Source organism: Martes martes, assembly GCF_963455335.1.
Source record: "Martes martes genome assembly, chromosome: 7".
In the NCBI taxonomy this organism is placed as follows: domain Eukaryota; kingdom Metazoa; phylum Chordata; class Mammalia; order Carnivora; family Mustelidae; genus Martes; species Martes martes.
Window position 1 is genome coordinate 85,724,666 of NC_137894.1, and position 13,539 is coordinate 85,738,204.

Genomic DNA, 13,539 nt, shown 5'->3' on the forward strand with positions numbered 1-13,539 from the left:
ACTGTCCAGCTGGTCTTGCCCTCATTGCCCTGTCCCGTCCTCTCGCTTCTCTTCTCTGTTGTCTGCTTGTCTTCCCTTCTCCTTTCTCTCTACTTCCACAGTCAGTGAAGCTTTCCTCTGAGACTACCCCACATTCCTGCTGTTCTCCTCCAACCTCCTTGAAATTTGGACAGTGAAATCTGTTTAAGACATTCGGAGATTTAGAGAGGTATTTGGTATGGAAAGGAATAAGTTGAGAACCATTGTTCCTACCTCAGAGACTGTAGAATTCCTGGCAGCCAGTCTGTCAGGTTTCCTCCAGAAATCTTGACAAATGAATAACTAATTTTTAACAAAGGAGTTGTTAAGATTCTGAAAGCTAATTAGAGGATCATTTATCAAGTAACCTGCACAGCAGGCGTCTTTGACCGGCTCCCTCCCCACCCCATTCCTGCCTTTTCTGGGGAACTCTGAAGCCACAAACAATGGACTGGGTGGGGGCAGGGAACTCCCATTTTTGTTATCTCTGATATCTAGCAGAATCAGTGTTCTATGAATAGGAAAATGAGAAACTACCTGGAGATCTAACTAGAATAATGACATATTGGTTATCTTATAGCTGCCAGCCAGCTAACACATTTCTTCCAACAGAGACAGTTTACAGAGGAGGAAATGGAAGCAGGGAGAAGTTAGGAACATATCCAAGTCACACAGAGTAGAAACCTGTATTGGTGTTCACAGGTTTGTTTGCTTCTGGCTAACAGTCTTTAGGTGGCTTTGTAAAACCAGCTGACCTCCAGCATGTGGACCGGATGTCATTTAACAGTGTCCCCTCCTCCCTGTTTGTCTCCCTCCACCTGTTTCTCAGCATTCCTACCATCACTACAGTGAGAAAACGCAAGTACCTTTCTGCAGAAAATGCACTTAGGCATTCTTCTAAGATATGCTATCATAAAAAATTAAGAAGAGGGGAATTCTGCTTCCTACCACCTCATTTTAATATAAATAACAGTTGCCACTTACTTAGGGCTTATTGGGTGACAAGCACTGAGCTACATGCTTTACCAACATACAATCAAAATATTTTTAAGTGGACTTTTACAACAATATGATGTTATTAGTATTCCAATTTTATAGGTGAGTAGAGTGAGGCTTAGTGTTAAGTAATTTCCCTAAGACTGAAGATCTAGTAATAATAGCAGAGGCATGACTCAAATCCTGCTATTGACCTTCATGGCATCTCATTTCCCACCTTTTGTTTCCTCCTGTGTCACATATTCAGCTGCTTAGTGGATCTCTAAGGCATCTTACAGGTCTTACATTCTGGGATTCCATGACAGGAAAACTGCAAACATTCTAGTTTTGTTTTGTTTTATGCATATTATGAATTATTTTTACAGCTCTGCCAGAGGTTTGCTTATAATTATGTCACAATGCACATATAGGATCTTTAATTGTACAGTTCTTTTAGACACTTGAGTGTTTGGCAATGAAATACTGGAGAAGGACCAGTGAGCAAATAGTAAAATGTTTATTTGTATTTTCAGTTAGCATGAGCTACAGGCATTTAAGATTTGGCCCTTTTCTGATGAAACTATAGAGGCCACTTTCAGGCAAACATGTTTGAGCGATGATAGGTAGTAATGGCCCACAGCCACCCCCTGGCTGAATAGGAAAGCCCAATCAGGTGACCCACCTTAAACTATCTGTAGGCCTTAACTAACCAAAGGACTTTTTACAACCTGACACAATTACCAAAAAAGGAGGAGATTCCAAACTTGGCATACCTCTTCACCCTCCCTCTTTAAAAACAGTGCCCACCTACTGCCTCCTTGCAGACAGCGTTTCCTCTGCTGGCCTGCCTGCCCACTCACTTGCTGTGTATTTGATAAACTTCTATCTCCTTTGTTTTGCTTCAGGTGAAATCTATCACTGCCCATGCCACCAGTTTCTAACCCATCAGCGTCCTATATCTGGGAGCCCCCATCCAGTTGAGAGACACCCCATTTAAACATCATAGAAATCCATATGGCACTTTTGGACAAAATGTTCAGTAGGAAAACAAGAGATTAAGTTCCTACCCAGATTTATGCTATTCCTAGTACCTGGTATAGAGTCAGTGGAAAAAATAAAAAAAGATTAAAGAAATGGAGAAAGGTCCTATGAATTGATAATTCTTAGTTTAGATTAGTGTCTTTCAAAATACAAGTATGCTTATCAAAATATTTTGAAGTAATTTTCCAATGAGTACTTATTTGTTAGTGTATTAAAATCTATTTTCATTGATTCATGATTTATTCATTCAACAAAAATTTATCTACTGCCATTAGAGGCAGGCACTGAGTTAGTTATTGGCTTTGCAATGGTAAACAAAATAGATAAACTCTGCCTCCATAAAACTTAGGTTTCAGTGGGAAAAACAATAAAACACTAAAAAGGAATTAAATTTTAAAAGGTAACAAGTGCTGTGCTTTAATGTCAAAAGTCATTTGGTGAAACTACTGAGAGGGGGAAGGGTAGGGCCTTTCCCACCCCCAACCCTTCCAAACCATATACAATAAAAATGCTTAGGATGATCCAGAGATTACATGTGAAAGGCGAGCACAGTGTGGATCATTTATTAAAACATAGCAGTGTCTGTAATATTTAGTTAACAGGACCCTTTAAATCTGAATGATTATTTTTGGCCCTAAAAGTAAGTCACATTAAAGAATCCATGTTAGGTCCTAGTTTGGGCATAAACACATTTGTTCATAGCCAATGTGGCAAGGCCCTAGAGAGTTAAATCTATGTTGTAAGTGATTTATTTTATTTTTAGGCGTTAATAGATTATGGAATTGTGCTGCTTCTTGATGCTGGAGAAACTGTGACTTTAAATACTTTCATTAATCGTGGACTCATCTACATAGAGCTACAGCAATATAGTTTCGCATTGGAGGTAAACCTTCCTTCCTGTTTACTTGTAAAAATGAACCCACTTGATTTTGCACATTCTTTTCTGAAAACTAGTGAACAAATTTTTCTTGGTATCAAATAGCAATATTAACAAGCAATAAAAACTTAGCAAGAACTATATTGAAGTACTTTGAATGAATAATAGAATCTTTGCCCCAAAATGTACATTTTTACTTTGTTTTGATTACAGAAAAATAGTTAATATGTAAAAAAGTGTTTCTGATTTGATGAAATATCAATACACTCACCTTCTCTCAGGGAGTATCTTGGCTACAAATAAAACTCAATTATTTGGCAAATAAAATGATTTATGTATCAGTTTATTTTGCAGCTTGGTGCTAATTCTTCCTCATTCAGAATTTTCCTCATTCCCCATTGAAAATATATAAAAATAAATCTGTTTGTTTAGCATAGGGCAGAAAATGGCTGCTCAAAATAGGCTACTGGGAATAGACTTTTAAGTTACTGGAAACAGGCACTCAGAATTGTAATAAAAGAGCATCTGCAGTGTATCAAAAGAGAAATAGGTTGTTTAAAATGTATTTTAGTAATTAATTGTTATTAATTATAATTAAACAAAATTCATCATTCTCATTTTTATCTTATTTGTATTGTCTATTTTAAATTAACTTTGGAATTAAGATTAAGAGATATGAGGCAAAAATCAAATAGTAATTTGAAGTTTGCAGTTAAATAATGGTAGTTTTGCTTTTGTGTTTCTGAGGAATGACAACAGAATAACAATGAGAATAAGAATAACAATAAGAATATAATGAGTGCTCCCTAATTTTTTCACCTTTAGAGATGGCTTGTATTATTTTTCTGTGCCCTAGAGTTAACTTTAGAGATTCTACTCCCACAGAAATACTTATTATTAAGAAGGTGTCTGAAAATATTATTCTAGGGAATTTATACTATGATGAAATGTAATTTTAAGAGTTGAACTCCTTTAGGTTTTGGTTTTGAGATATACCATTTAGAATTACCTCAGGTAGAAGAAGCTAAAGAACTTTTTTGGGATAGGCAAGTGAGCTGTGGAGCTCTGGGCCACAGTATTCGAGTGGAACAAGTGAGGAAAATGGGGGTTGAGAGGGAAAGACTTCAGCTGTTGGAGAATTAAATACAGGCCCTGTGTTATCTAACAAGTATATACCATTTAGTACTTAATAAAATCTTTCAACTAGGAAGGGCAAGATTTGAACTCAGATCTTTCTTAATTCCAAATCTTATGTTCTTTCTCACAAGGCAAGTAACTGGCCTTGATGGTATAATCATGGAGATCATTAAGACAGAATTCCAGTCCTTGAGGAGCTCATGGTCTAGTGGGAATCATTATTAACCCTTTCTTTTCTTTACCCCACATAAACTCATGAGTAAGTCCAGTCAGCTCTACCATCAAAACACATTTTGAATTCATCACTTCTCATTTTTGCCACTGCTGTCCTCCTAATTCAGGCCACAACCATCTCTCCCCTGTGGACTACTGTAGTAGCTTCTTAACTGACCTCTCTGGTTTTGTTCTTGTTCCCCAGAATGCTGTTTTTTACTCAACAGCCAGAGAGACCTCTTAAAAACATAAAGAAGGTCGAGTTATTCCTGGGCTCAAAACATTCCATTGCTTCCCATAACATTTAGAATGCAATCTGGATTCTTTTCTTTTCTTTTTTTGCAATCTGAATTCTTGACTATGGCCAGCCAAGACCCTACATGATCTGATTGTTGTCTACTCATCTGACTTCATTGTCATATGTTCCTCTTTTCTTCACCCCAGTCACTCCACTCTGACCTTTTGCTATTCCTTGGAAATGCCAGGCTCCCTTCCTGCCTCAGAATCATCTTACAAGCTGTTCCTTAAACATAGAATGCTCTTCCCACTGATCTGTTTGTGGTTCATACCTTCCTTTCCTTTCAGATTTCTGCCCAAATGTGGCCTCCTTAGTCAAAAAGACCATAGATTGATTAAAATGGAATTTAAAAAAATTAAAATAAACTCAAAATAAGTCTGGAAAGGGAAAGCGAAGGAACAGAAAACAGAGGAAACCAGAAGAAAACAAAAAATAAAATTTAGACCTAAATCTAACCGTATCAGCGTTACATGAAATAGAAACAGTCAAATGTACCTATTAAAATAATGAGAATATCAGATTGGAATTTTTAAAAAACCTTAACTATAGGGGCACCTGAGTGGCACAGTTAAGTGTCTGAGTTGGCTTCAGCTCAGGTCTTATCTCAGGGTTGTGAAATTGAGCCCCGAGTCAGCCTCCATGCTCAGTGTGGAGTCTACTTAAGACTCTCTCTCCCTCTCCTTCTGTTCCTCCCCACCTCTCTCTCTCGAATAAATAAACATGTCTTTAAAAAAAAGCCCTAGCTATATTTTGGCTCTAGGAAATGTATTTTAAATATAATGATATAGACAGGTAAAAGTAAAAGCTAGAAAAAAAGCATGCCAGGCAAACGCTAATTAAAAGTTAAAAAAATGTTTTTCTCAATGTAAAGTAAAAAATATTAATTTGAAACATTAAATTAAGAAAAAAGATGCAGGCTGAGGAAGAACCAGTGAAAGAATATGAGACTTAATATTAAGAGGGCTAGATAAAAAAACAAGAGAAAGCAGAGTCTTAAAACCTGCAAACGGAAAAATTTTTTAGCAGGAGTGATTGATAAATAGTGTGGTTAAGTAGGACAAACACTGAAAACCTTTTAGTTAATTGAAAGTTTTATGTCCTACCTTCTTAGGAACACGTTGACCAGGAAGTAGAATGCAGCATTTAGACTGGCATTGTTTAGGAAGTTAATGGTTAAGCTGGTTGGATTGAGAACATTTGTTTATCTCTTTGTCCTCTTGAAAACCTATCAGGAAAACAGTAAAGGAATAAAAGGACATAATTCCGCAAAGTTAAAGATAGTGGAGAAGAGCTCTTTGGGGCAACCAAAACTACCACTCAAGATTTTAATACCTCAAACTTAAAAATGAATGGGTAGCCAGGGATCCTACACTTGAGGGAAGTGAAACAGAGACTAAAACAAACAAATGCATTGCCATAGGTATATGGGATGGTGGCAGAAGGGGTGGTGCATGGAGTGATGGTGTAAGATAGCTAAATATTATCCTATGTCAGAAGTTAAGCATGATACAATACTCATGTTATTAGAAATTTGAAGGTAAATAGCAGAACAAAACCTAGCAAGCTGCGAAAGCAATTGTCTTTGTGGAGTGAACTTGGGTATGGAGAGGAGGAGCAAGAGGGGGAGCGGGGCTCCCTATAAGCTTTGTACATTTTCTAGTTTTATTAGACCCTATACATTGTATATAAAGCTTACTTTGATAATAAAAATAAATAAAGAATACCTTTAGAGGCAGTTCACAAATTACAAAATAAAGTTGGCCTTATCGAACAAGAATAATCAGTTGAGGTGATATGGGGACATGGCCGCTGTGTGTTGACCGTGCTTTCAAGGGGATTGACAGTGACAAGAATTAGAATGACAAGGCCACGAGCAGTTTTTGGGGAGGAAGGATTGAAGGAAGGCACATTAGGGCAGGGCAGTGAGCCAATGATTAAAGATAGAGAAAGCAGCAGGACCGTAGAGGAGCAAGTTTCCGGAGGAGACAGGAAGGAATAAAGTCAAGAGTCCACCTTCTGACACAGAAAGTGAGACAGTGTGGGTGAAGGTCTTTACAAATAAACTCATCAGTGGAGGGAATGGGAGTTGGGATTTTGCTTTGTATGTGACTGACTTCGCGTGGTTTGTTTTTTACGATCTCCGTATTAGAGAAAAGATTCATGCAGACAAGAAAAACCATAAAAATTCTGTTAGCTTTCTTCTAAGTAATGCTAACAGTGATCATTTATGTCTGTTGCTGATAATTAATGCCTAATTACCATACAGCATAATAACAGTTATGTATGTAAAGTCAAGTTGACATTTGTAAATTATATCTGATTACAAAATGAAACTTGGTATTCTCCATCTTTTAAGTTTGTGGTCACTCCACACAGCCCTCAAATTAATAAGAATGTTTGTAACAAATCTCACCCTTGTAAATTTGCCTCTATTTTAGCAAAACAATCTTTGTAGGGCAGCTAGCTGGCAGCATATCTGATTAGATTATATTTGAGTAGACAATAACTTAATTATTTTTTCCCAAATATTTCCATTTAATATCAAAATATACTTGAGGACTCTAAATGGGGAGTCTGCAGTCACAGATTGGTCTATGTGACTAATACCTTCCTCCCCCCGTAGGGTCCTAGAGTGCTCATTTGACCCTATTGCTTCCTCTTTCACCCCAGTATTTGCAGAAAACTCATTCTACCCCCACAAGACAGCCAGCTTCCTCCCTGTGGCACAGCCTGGGAAGGTTTGTGGATGAAACCCGGGCAAAGAGAAGGAAAGCGGAAGGGAGAAGGAGTGGGAGAGGGAGTGCCTAAGAGAGGACAGTGAGTGTTAGGGCCACAAAGTTGGGACCTTTTGCAGGCTTAGCACTTTTAATTCTCTTAACAGCCTCCTCCCCAGGCCCATTCAGGTCTATCCTAGCTGACTTCTATAACTCATAATCTTGGGGTTAGAGTTTACATTGCTTCCTCTCAGGAGCTTCCAGGATCTCTGGACAAAATGACAAAGTTCTTCCCAGAAGTGTGGATTCCAAAGATAGGAGCAGCCTTAGTCAATCCACACAAACGGCCCAGTTATACACTTTCCTGGGCCTGCCTGTTTGTCCTATAGACATGCACTGCCAAAACTTCTCTCCAGGGGTGCCTGGGTGGCTCAGTGGGTTAAAGCCTCTGCCTTCGGCTCAGATCATGATCTCAGGGTCCTGGGATCAAGCCCTGCCCGCATCGCATCGGGCTCTCTGCTCAGTGGGGAGCCTGCTTCCTGCCTGTCTCTGCCTACTTGTGATATCTCTCTGTCAAACAAATAAATAAAATATTAAAAAACAAACAAACAAACAAAAACAAAACAAAACAAACTTCTCTCCAAGTAAATTTCCATTTCTATCTAGAAGGGGAAGTCTCTGGTGGTGTGCACTGGGGAAAAAACAATAAAAAGAAAGCAAATGAAATATCTCATTACACAGAGCAGGGCAAAACCACAGGGAAAGTGGAAACCAGTAGCATAAGATTCTGAGTGAGTTTTCAGTTATGGGTTTCCTCTGTTCCATCCATTCTCATTAGCTGTGATACTAAAGTGAAAAATAAGGTTTTAGGAAGATGTATATTTTAATGTTTGTGTTAAGTATATTCATGGTTGAATCAAAGTTAGAAGGAAGTTTAAGAAAGCACAAAAGATAATGTTACAAAATTAACAAAAACTTATAAAACTATTTCAGGATTTTAAACAAGCTGCACTGATAAGCAAGACTAATGTGAGCCTTTGTCAAGCGACTGCCATGTGCTATCACAGGTATGGAGTGCCATTTATGTTGATGTGAAAGCAGGTAGAACCATCATATTTATAATGATAGAGGAATAGAAGAAACAGAGGAAAATGTTGTGGAACTAACAGAACTATAAAAATGGGGAGAGACACAAAGATTCCCTGTAGAGAAGTGGGGAGCCCCCCCTGAATGTGTCATTATAATAAATGATTTAGCCAAGTCTTCAAGAAATACCTGCATCATGGCAGTGGGGAACCCATCTGATACAACCCCATTTACTGGAAAGGACCTTGGTAATATACATGGTAAAATCATACATAGCTTGAAATAGCTAAGAACAAAATAAAATTAATTAATTTTGTTCATAAAATGGAACTAACTTTTATAAAGCCTGTTTCCTGGAAGAGAGACTGATTTCAAAACATATTTTCTTTTTTTTTTTTTTTTTTTTTTTTTTGTTTTTTTTTGGTTTTTTTTTGTTTTTTTTTTTTTTTATTTTAATAAACATATAATGTATTTTTATCCCCAGGGGTACAGGTCTGTGAATCGTCTGGTTTACACATTTCACAGCACTCATCATAGCACATACCCTCCCCAATGTCCATTTCCCCACCACCCTCTCCCATCCCCCTTCCCCCCCGCAACCCTCAGTCTGTTTCTTGAGATTGAGTCTTTTATGGTTTGTCTCCCTCCCAATCCCATCTTTTCATTTTTTCTTTTCCTACCTCCCCCCAAACCCCCCCACCTTGCATCTCCACTTCCTCATATCAAAGAGATCATATGATAGTTATATTTCTCCGATTGACTTATTTCGCTAAGCATGATACCCTCTAGTTCCATCCACGTCGTCGCAAATGGCAAGATTTCATGTCTTTTGATGGCTGCATAGTATTCCATTGTGTATATATACCACATCTTCTTTATCCATTCATCTGTTGATGGACATCTAGGCGCTTTCCACAGTTTGGCTATTGTGGACATTGCTGCTATAAACATTCGGGTGCACGTGCCCCTTCGGAGCACCACGTTTGTATCTTTAGGATATATACCCAGGAGTGCAATTGCTGGGTCGTAGGGTAGCTCTATTTTCAGTTTTTTGAGGAACCTCCACACTGTTTTCCAGAGTGGTTGCACCAGCTTGCATTCCCACCAACAGTGTAGGAGGGTTCCCCTCTCTCCGCATCCTCGCCAGCATCTGTCATTTCTTGACTTGTTAATTTTAGCCATTCTGACTGGTGTGAGGTGGTATCTCATTGTGGTTTTGATTTGTATTTCCCTGATGCCGAGTGATGTGGAGCATTTTTTCATGTGTCTGTTGGCCATCTGGATGTCTTCCTTGCAGAAATGTCTGTTCATGTCCTCTGCCCATTTCTTGACTGGATTATTTGTTCTTTGGGTATTGAGTTTGATAAGCTCTTTATAGATTCTGGATACGAGCCCTTTATCTGATATGTCGTTTGCAAATATCTTCTCCCATTCTGTCAGTTGTCTTTTGGTTTTGTTAACTGTTTCCTTTGCTGTGCAAAAGCTTTTGATCTTGATGAAATCCCAATAGTTCATTTTTGCCCTTGCTTCTGTCGCCTTTGGCGATGTTCCTAGGAAGAAGTTGCTGCGGTGGAGGTCAAAGAGGTTGCTGCCTGCATTCTCCTCAAGGATTGTGATAGATTCCTTTCGCACATTGAGGTCCTTCATCCACTTTGAGTCTATTTTCGTGTGTGGTGTAAGGAAATAGTCCAATTTCATTTTTCTGCATGTGGCTGTCCAATTTTCCCAGCACCATTTGTTGAAGAGGCTGTCTTTTTTCCATTGGATATTCTTTCCTGCTTTGTCGAAGATTAGTTGACCATAGAGTTGAGGGTCTATTTCTGGGCTCTCTATTCTGTTCCATTGGTCTATATGTCTGTTTTTGTGCCAGTACCATACTGTCTTGATGATGACAGCTTTGTAATAGAGCTTGAAGTCTGGAATTGTGATACCACCGACTTTGGCTTTCTTTTTCAATATTCCTTTGGCTATTCGAGGTCTTTTCTGGTTCCATATAAATTTTAGGATTATTTGTTCTATTTCTTTAAAAAAAATAGATGGGATTTTGATAGGGATTGCATTAAATGTGTAGATTGCTTTAGGTAAAATAGACATTTTCACAATATTTGTTCTTCCAATCCATGAGCATGGAATATTTTTCCATTTCTTTGTGTCTTCCTCAATTTCTTTCATGAGTACTTTATAGTTTTCTGAGTATAGATTCTTTGCCTCTTTGGTTAGATTTATTCCTAGGTATCTTATGGTTTTGGGTACGATGGTAAATGGGACTGACTCCTCAATTTCTCTTTCTTCTGTCTTGTTGTTAGTGTAAAGAAATGCGACTGATTTCTGTGCATTGACTTTATATCCTGACACTTTACTGAATTCCTGTATAAGTTCTAGCAGTTTTGGAGTGGAGCCTTTTGGGTTTTCCACATATAGTATCATATCATCTGCAAAGAGTGATAGTTTGACTTCTTCTTTGCCGATTTGGATGCCTTTAATTTCTTTTTGTTGTCTGATTGCTGAGGCTAGGACTTCTAGTACTATATTGAACAGCAGTGGTGATAACGGACATCCCTGCCGTGTTCCTGACCTTAGCGGAAAAGCTTTCAGTTTTTCTCCATTGAGAATGATATTTGCGGTGGGTTTTTCATAGATGGCTTTGATAATGTTGAGGTATGTGCCTTCTATCCCTACACTTTGAAGAGTTTTAATCAGGAAGGGATGCTGCACTTTGTCAAACGCTTTTTCAGCATCTACTGAGAGTATCATATGGTTCTTATTCTTTCTTTTATTAATGTATTGTATCACATTGATGGATTTGCGGATGTTGAACCAACCTTGCAGCCCTGGAATAAATCCCACTTGGTCGTGGTGAATAATCCTTTTAATGTACTGTTGGATCCTATTGGCCAGTATTTTGGTGAGAATTTTCGCATCTGTGTTCATCAAGGATATTGGTCTGTAATTCTCTTTTTTGGTGGGATCCTTGTCTGGTTTTGGGATCAAGGTGATGCTGGCCTCATAGAATGAGTTTGGAAGTTTTCCTTCCATTTCTATTTTTTGGAACAGTTTCAGGAGAATAGGAATTAATTCTTCTTTAAATGTTTGGTAGAATTCCCCTGGGAAGCCGTCTGGTCCTGGACTTTTGTTTGTTTGGAGATTTTTGATGACTGTTTCAATCTCCTTACTGGTTATGGGTCTGTTCAGGTTATCTATTTCTTCCTGGTTCAGTTGTGGTAGTTTATACATCTCTAGAAATGTATCCATTTCTTCTAGGTTGTCAAATTTGTTGCCATAGAGTTGCTCGTAGTATGTTCTTATAATTGTTTGTATTTCTTTGGTGTTGGTTGTGATCTCTCCTCTTTCATTCATGATTTTATTTATTTGCGTCCTTTCTCTTTTCTTTTTGATAAGTCTGGCCAGGGGCTTATCAATCTTATTAATTCTTTCAAAGAACCAGCTCCTAGTTTTGTTGATTTGTTCTATTGTTTTTTTAGTTTCTATTTCATTGATTTCTGCTCTGATCTTTATGATTTCTCTTCTCCTGCTGGGTTTGGGCTTTCTTTGTTGTTCTCTCTCCAGCTCCTTTAGGTGTAGGGTTAGGTTGTGTATTTGAGACCTTTCTTGTTTCTTGAGAAAGGCTTGCACTGCTATATATTTTCCTCTCAGGACTGCCTTTGTTGTGTCCCACAGATTTTGAACTGTTGTGTTTTCATTATCATTTGTTTCCATGAATTTTTTCAATTCTTCTTTAATTTCCTGGTTGACCCATTCATTTTTTAGAAGGATGCTGTTTAGTCTCCATGTATTTGCGTTCTTTCCAAATTTCCTCTTGTGATTGAGTTCGAGCTTCAGAGCATTGTGGTCTGAAAATATGCAGGGAATGATCTCGATCTTTTGGTACTGATTGAGACCTGATTTATGACCCAGGATGTGGTCTATTCTGGAGAATGTTCCATGTGCACTAGAGAAGAATGTATATTCTGTTGCTTTGGGATGGAATGTTCTGAATATATCTGTGATGTCCATTTGGTCCAGTGTGTCATTTAAGGCCTTTATTTCCTTGTTGATCTTTTGCTTAGATGATTTGTCCATTTCAGTGAGGGGAGTGTTAAAGTCCCCTGCTATTATTGTATTACTGTCGATGTATTTCTTTGATTTTGTTATTAATTGGTTTATATAGTTGGCTGCTCCCATGTTAGGGGCATAGATATTTAAGATTGTTAGATCTTCTTGTTGGACAGACCCTTTGAGTATGATATAGTGTCCTTCCTCATCTCTTATTATAGTCTTTGGCTTAAAATCTAATTGATCTGATATAAGGATTGCCACCCCAGCTTTCTTCTGATGTCCATTAGCATGGTACATTGTTTTCCACCCCCTCACTTTAAATCTGGAGGTGTCTTCGGGTCTAAAATGAGTTTCTTGTAGGCAGCATATGGATGGGTTTTGTTTTTTTATCCATTCTGATACCCTGTGTCTTTTGATTGGGGCATTTAGCCCATTAACATTCAGGGTAACTATTGAGAGATATGAATTGAGTGCCATTGTATTGCCTGTAAGATGATTGTTACTGTATATTGTTTCTGTTTCTTTCTGATCTACTACTTTTAGGGTCTCTCTTTGCTTAGAGGACCCCTTTCAATATTTCCTGTAGAGCTGGTTTGGTGTTTGCAAATTCTTTCAGCTTTTGTTTGTCCTGGAAGCTCTTTATCTCTCCTTCTATTTTCAATGATAGCCTAGCCGGATATAGTATTCTTGGCTGCATGTTTTTCTCGTTTAGTGCTCTGAATATATCATGCCAGTTCTTTCTGGCCTGCCAGGTCTCTGTGGATAGGTCCGCTGCCAATCTAATGTTTTTACCCTTGTATGTTACAGACTTCTTTTCCCGGGCTGCTTTCAGGATTTTCTCTTTGTCGCTAAGACTTGTAAATTTTACTATCAGGTGACGAGGTGTGGACCTATTTTTATTGATTTTGAGGGGCGTTCTTAGCATCTCCTGGATTTTGATGTTTGTTCCCTTTGCCATATTAGGGAAATTCTCTCCAATAATTGTCTCCAATATACCTTCTGCTCCCCTCTCTCTTTCTTCTTCTTCTGGAATCCCAATTATTCTAATGTTGTGTCGTCTTATGGTGTCACTTATCTCTCGAATCCTCTCCTCGTGTTCCAGTAGTTGTTTGTCTCTCTTTTGC

At 38.2% G+C, this 13,539-nt stretch overlaps 1 protein-coding gene across 1 annotated transcript in view; it reads left to right on the forward strand.

Moving 5' to 3' along the window:
* TTC6 (tetratricopeptide repeat domain 6) overlaps nt 1-13,539 on the forward strand; it is a gene marked incomplete at its 3' end in the record, with an annotated part of 209,867 nt that overhangs the window by 172,285 nt on the left and 24,043 nt on the right. Inside the window, exons 23-24 of the mRNA XM_080809740.1 lie at nt 2,798-2,917; nt 8,267-8,340. Coding sequence (XP_080665866.1) covers nt 2,798-2,917; nt 8,267-8,340 — 194 coding nt within the window. The remainder of the gene's footprint in view (nt 1-2,797; nt 2,918-8,266; nt 8,341-13,539) is intronic.